Source organism: Apteryx rowi, unplaced genomic scaffold (genome assembly GCF_003343035.1).
Source record: "Apteryx rowi isolate R43461 unplaced genomic scaffold, aptRow1 scaffold_816, whole genome shotgun sequence".
Lineage (NCBI taxonomy): Eukaryota > Metazoa > Chordata > Aves > Apterygiformes > Apterygidae > Apteryx > Apteryx rowi.
Genome location: NW_020451112.1, coordinates 89,727 through 95,726, shown reverse-complemented (window position 1 = coordinate 95,726; position 6,000 = coordinate 89,727). Strand labels below are relative to the sequence as shown.

The following is a 6,000-nucleotide window of genomic DNA, read 5'->3' as shown; positions in this document are numbered from 1 at the left end:
ACCAGAACACCAGAACACCAGAACACCAGAACACCAGCACTCACTCAGAGTACCAGCTGTAGCCTTTGCAAAGCAGTAGATTGCTTTTTTCCGAAAGGAAGAGGATCACACTACCAGCAGGACCATCACCTACTGAAAAAGACAGAATTCAGAGATCCCGATTCTCTATCTAGCTGTGCATGAGTAACCTCAGCACATGGCTCTGTTTTTCCATCTCTAAAACAGGGAACGATACTGACCTGCCTTTCCCAACTGCTACTATTGGGGGGAGGCAGGGGGACACCCTCCAGAGTATGTGGCTTGCATACTACTACAAATGACAAAAGGGAACACTTGCCATCTTAAGGGTATTCCTATATGCAGGCCTCTCACCTGATGCCCTGTAATACAGTCTACCTGACCAGGAACCTTGCACCAAAAGCTTGGCCATCTTCCTCTGTCCCCTTCCATTCTCCCTGTGACTCATCAGCCCTACCTGGATGTCAGAGCTCTTGTTTCCCTAATTCTCACTAACAGACCACACACAATAATACAGTAATACAGTCTTAAAGGAATTTCTTATCTCCAAGCACAAGACCTGAAAAACAGAAGAGATTTATAGATTAAGAGAACATGGTCCCTGAATGCAGACTCTCGGATCTGATTTCATTTCATTGCCCAAATTGGGTTCACTGGGTTCATTCCCAACCCGTGTTGTGCGTGCGGTATCACGTGGAGCCAAGGAGACCAACAGAGTTAGTATTTCACTCTCGCCCACGTGATGTACGTAATGTGAGCCTCTGCACAACACAGAGGTCTACTCCAGACTGCTCTCAGGAGAGTTTCAAACATCCAAGCCACAGAGCTCTAGTCACCCTGCTCCAGAGAAACGTAACAGTGACCATGATCTATCAACACTAACATGAATTTCTGTTCCTGGCTGCCCATCCTTTTGCATGCCATTCTTGCATCTTCTATTCAAACACTGACACTTCTGGTAGGGGACAAAACACACACACAAAAGAACACCTGGGAAAAAGAAAAAATGACACAAAGTAACCACCTCTGAGAGGGGTTCCAAGGTCCAGAGGCAACAGTTCTTTAAATACTGATAATAACCTATAATAATATACTTCAGTGCTTGCTTAGGCTAAGGTGCCTGTCCCTACAGTACGAGCTGCAAGCTTAGATGCCACCAGCACTGGTTATTCAGTAGTAGAATCCAAGCTAAGGAAGTTAACATATTGCACTGCTCAGACATTTCAATGTGCTGTGGCAGTTTCCAGGTGTAAGGTCTTCTTGGACAAAATGGTTGAAATATTCCCTTTCTTCTCACATGTTTCTGGATTTGGAAAGTGAATCCTACTCATAAGAATTGTCATATTCGATCAGATCCATCTCAGCATCTGACTTGTTCTATTAATAGCAAGTAGTGGACATTACGAAGGCATACAAGTAACCAGGCATATAATGAATGATATTTCCCCTAATAAATCTTTCCAGCTTCCTTTAATGGACAGCTCAGAAACTTTGAGTTAGACTGCTTTGGGACCACTGTGCTAAACAGCCACCTACAGAACTGTCCTCTATGACTGCATGATCTCTTGCACTCCGCATATGATTTTAGTCTCCACAATATCCTGAGGCAATGAGCTCCATAATATAATTAGATGCTGCATGAAAATTTCCTTATTTTGCTCCATGTATGTGCTGCTGTCCTTTATTACATTCTCTTCCTAGATATCCTAGATGTTCTCATTTTCTCACTATTACTCACATCCCCTAAGACTCAGGCCACTGCTCAGAGAAAGATGGAGGCAAAAAGCTCCTTCCAAAGTTGCAAGCCCTGACCCACCAGCTGACTCTCTGGATTTTGCTCTCTGCCCCCTCCCTGACACACCACCAGTAAAATCTCAGACCAACTCAGGCTCCCTTGCTTGGTGCTTCTGTTCGGGCATAGCTGCTCTTGGGCTGCCTTAAAAACAACTTGACAAAGAGGATCAGAAAGCCCTTTCCTGCCTCCATCTGAACTCCTTAAAGCTCCAGATAAACATTTTAGGGCTTTTTTGGCTCCCAACAGCAATTCTGGATATATTCTAAGTACAACGTGGCCATTTTTTCAATGGTAGAAGTCCCCAGTCACAGAGATCTCTATTCTCAATTTTCATGTTGTTTCCTTTTTTCCTTTTGTCCTCTGAATTCTGTTCTTTGCTACAGTACCTGAAGTATTATTTCACTTCTTTTGGTATTTTATCCTAATTCTGCACAGTATATTATCTTCATTGCTCTTCAGTTTTGTTCTTACCCTTCACAGTAATCTGGCTTTCTTTCTCTTCTCCTGTCCAACAAATCTTCTGCCAACCTCTTGTCCTTGTTCTCCAGCAAAGGAATCTTGCCAAGTTTGAAATCCATTTCTCATCTTCTTGTCTGTCTCTTCCACTATCTTCTGCCACATTCCTTTGGTCACCCTCCAGGTATTCTCCATCATCTTGTCAGCTCTGCCTATCTTGAGTTCTCTACTGTTTTCTCCTGTTGCCTTTAATATGTTTTTAACTGTTCCTCAGAATGCCACTCTTATTTCCAGCTACACTACAGATCTGCAAACATTCTTTTGGGATGTCTGTCTCTCCAGTAACAGTTCCTGTTTCTAACAGTGCAAATGTGGTTTCTTCCCCTCCAGAAATACTCACAGTCTCTTTCTCCACAGGCAGCCTGGAGTGCTTACTCAGTGCTCATTGTTGTCTACTTTGCCAGCTTTTGGCCTTGAAATCTGCCAATCTCACTGCCACACAGACTGTCCTGTCTGCAGGTTTCAAAGCCAACTGAGAGAATCCCATCAGCTATTACAACTGAATTCTTGGAATAGCAGCACTATGTTCAAGCATTATAAAAGAGTACCAGAAGGGAACTGGTGTGACTGTATTGTAACACCACCACCACCTCAAACACAATAATCACAATTAATTAGAGTCAATGAGTGCATAATTAGAAAAGACTCGCAATTCAAGAGTCAATAGTAATTATCTAGCTATTATATTGCTAGGTGAAGTGATGCTTCCAAATCAAGAGAGCAGTCTTTTTTGATGCAATGCCTCAACCTCAGGCACAAGACATGAGATTTAATTCAACTACTGAAGATGCAGGACTTATTGAGAGGAACGGCTCAAGACCCAGAAAAGGACAAAACCCACAGCAAATAACTTTTCAGTCACTGCCTTCTCAAATGCAACCAAACACCAAGAATTACTTCAGCAGGTGACAGCAAAAAGTCAACATAATTAACATAGCATTTTTCCTGAAATGAACTGGGGATTTTAGTGCTTATAAAACTAAGAAGGTAGGAACTGCTAATAACTGTAGCTAAACCTGGCCATCAAGCCCACAAAGGGCACATTTTTTTCCCCCCATAGCTAGCATTACTATCTTTCCAAAACTTMTCTCAAACTAGTCTTGTGCTTCTCCTGAGAATAGACCCAAACAGCTCTTAATACAGCATGTGGTTTATGCATGACCAAACTTAGACAGATGTCCTCCAAGAATTAAGACCAAAACATGCATTTTATTTAATGTGTGCTATTTTTGTTTTATATTTTGAACCAAGATACCCTGAAATATGTATGAACRAGTCTCCCTGCATCATCAGATAGGCATTTTACTGCATGCCCTGAAATAGTTAACACTGTAGGCACACCGTTGGCACAAGGGGGGAGGGGAATAAATAAAAATCTTGACTTCCTCAGATTCCGTTAGGCAAACCTTTTTTTTTTTTTTTATTGTCCCAGAGGTTTAAAAAAACAAAACAACAAAAAAAACCACCTAACTGAAAATTGCAAATTGATCCAAGGACTATAAAACTTGGCCAYGGTATCAGACAAAGTCATAAATAACTTCTAATAAAACAATGGCTAATTGAATTGTTCCTGCAGAAAAAAGTGGTTGTTGGCATTCTCTGCAAATGAAAGTCTTTCCACTAAAGTAATGATTCCAACTTCTATGAAATAATTAATATTTTTTCTAATGTTAACAATCTGTGAATGAAGAGTTGATAGGAGGTTAAAAAACAAAAACAAAAACAAAAAGATGGCTTTTAGTACTTTCTTTTCAGGCATGAACACAAAGATGAGCAGGATTTAGATACAGGCATCTTTAACAGACAACATTTTAGCTAAAGTGTTTAATAAGTTGTTTAACAAAGTTTTGAAGCATGGGATTTTGCTGCTTTTGTTTGACAGGAATACAAAATTCATGTTCAACATACTAAGCTGTGTCTTACTTACTGAGGACTATTGAAACATCTGTTTTACTCCTGAACTCCACAATGCAGCACCGCTCCAGGATTACCACTTCAGAGGCTTCAGAAGTCTGTGAGAGATAAAGATGACAAAACATTAGGATTTGGAGCCTGACTGGGAAGTCCGTCTGTTAGCCTGCTCACAGATGAGGCAGCCTACAGACAGAAAGGCACCAAAGCAGAAGAGTCACTAGGCAGATGGGTACCAGCATTCTTTAATTACTGATCTGTGCCATTCTGCCCCAGCTCAATGAGCTATAATGGGAATAGACAGTTGGAAAAGACTATACAGGAAACTAAGAAAAAAAGAGAACTCAGCAGTTTTTTTCATATTGTAGGTATTCAAAGTTTAGATGCCAGCTTGATTTCCAAACAACTCGGGCAAGCCCATCTCATTCCAATTGCTGTATCTACTTATAACATTGAATCAAAAGTTGAAATCTATTCAAACAGTAGGAAATTTTCAAGTGAACAAAGCAAATAACCTAAAATACACAGACTTCCAGTAGGCATTTCTATTTAATTTTCATTTAAAAGGAATTTTTTACCATCACTTGAAATTCTGAATGTTGTCTCTGGCTATGCAGCTCAAGTAATATTAAGCAGTATGGACCTATTGCAGAGTGCAATATGATACGAGTTACCCATACCATTCCTTTTGTGAATGCTCTGCAGAAAAGACGCAGACTCTTCTTTTAGCTTAATAAATGTGACTCATTTTTCAGAAGAGTGAAGCTATCAATCACTCCCTCACAATTAATCTCTTGTTTTCTTGAAGCTTTTATCATCCTTTTTTTTAATCCCTAACACCTGGTGATAAATAACCACAAGAACACCCTCCCACACACTTCCTCGTTGGGAGCCGAGTAATGTGCTGCAGGACCCATTCTCTACTGCAGTGCGATTCTAGAAGGCCTAATGTAAATTTTTACTTTAATGTTCCTTCTGCAGGTGGTACTTTATTTCCAAAACCTTGAGCCTTAGTTCCACATACTTGACACTTAAATTACTTGTTTTTTTGTTTGGTGTTAAAGTTCGTATCTTTAACAGCTTTAMTACACATGGCTTGTCTGCTTCCTTCTCTGCATTTATGCAGAGTTTATAGAGGCCAGTTATTTGGCCTGCCAGAACTGGGCACAAATTTTTGCCAACAGTTTCAAGTTTGTCTTTAAATGGAAGACTTGATCCTGCATTTTCTCACAGAAGGACCCTTTACTTACCTAATAGTACCATGACCTTTCATCAGCAAGAAAGAAAAAAAATTGATAGAATAAGTTTTAATGTTCAGAGTATGCGTTTTTGACTGAAGAGCAACAAACAGGAACTGTTTCAGAAAGTCTTGCAAGGATTTCCTCAAGAAAGTCTACATTTATTCGTCCCCTCACTCCCCTTAAATTTTCCATTTTATTACATAAATACCCCAAACAAATATTCAGGTTGGTCTGAAAGAGAAATATTATTTTATGGATTGAAAAAAGAGCCAATAGATTGTTTAAAAAGAAAAAAAGGTGAAATTATTGAAGCAGGGCAGTGAGTTTTGGGAGGGGTACGGCAAGTATTGTGTTGGGAATTTTTTATTTATCAAATCCAGCAAATTGAGGATATATGATAACCCACCCATCAGGTGATATCAAATGAGGCATTCTTAAGAGGTTCCTATAAGAGAAAGAAATGCAGAAAGATTTTTATTTTTTTTTGTGTTTCTTTATGAGAAACAGGGAAAGTCAGCT

At 39.8% G+C, this 6,000-nt stretch overlaps 1 protein-coding gene across 1 annotated transcript in view; it reads right to left on the bottom strand.

Moving 5' to 3' along the window:
* INPP4B (inositol polyphosphate-4-phosphatase type II B) overlaps nucleotides 1–6,000 on the bottom strand; it is a 284,394-nt gene that overhangs the window by 206,085 nt on the left and 72,309 nt on the right. The window contains exon 2 of the mRNA XM_026089466.1: nucleotides 4,257–4,341. Coding sequence (XP_025945251.1) covers nucleotides 4,257–4,341 — 85 coding nt within the window. The remainder of the gene's footprint in view (nucleotides 1–4,256; nucleotides 4,342–6,000) is intronic.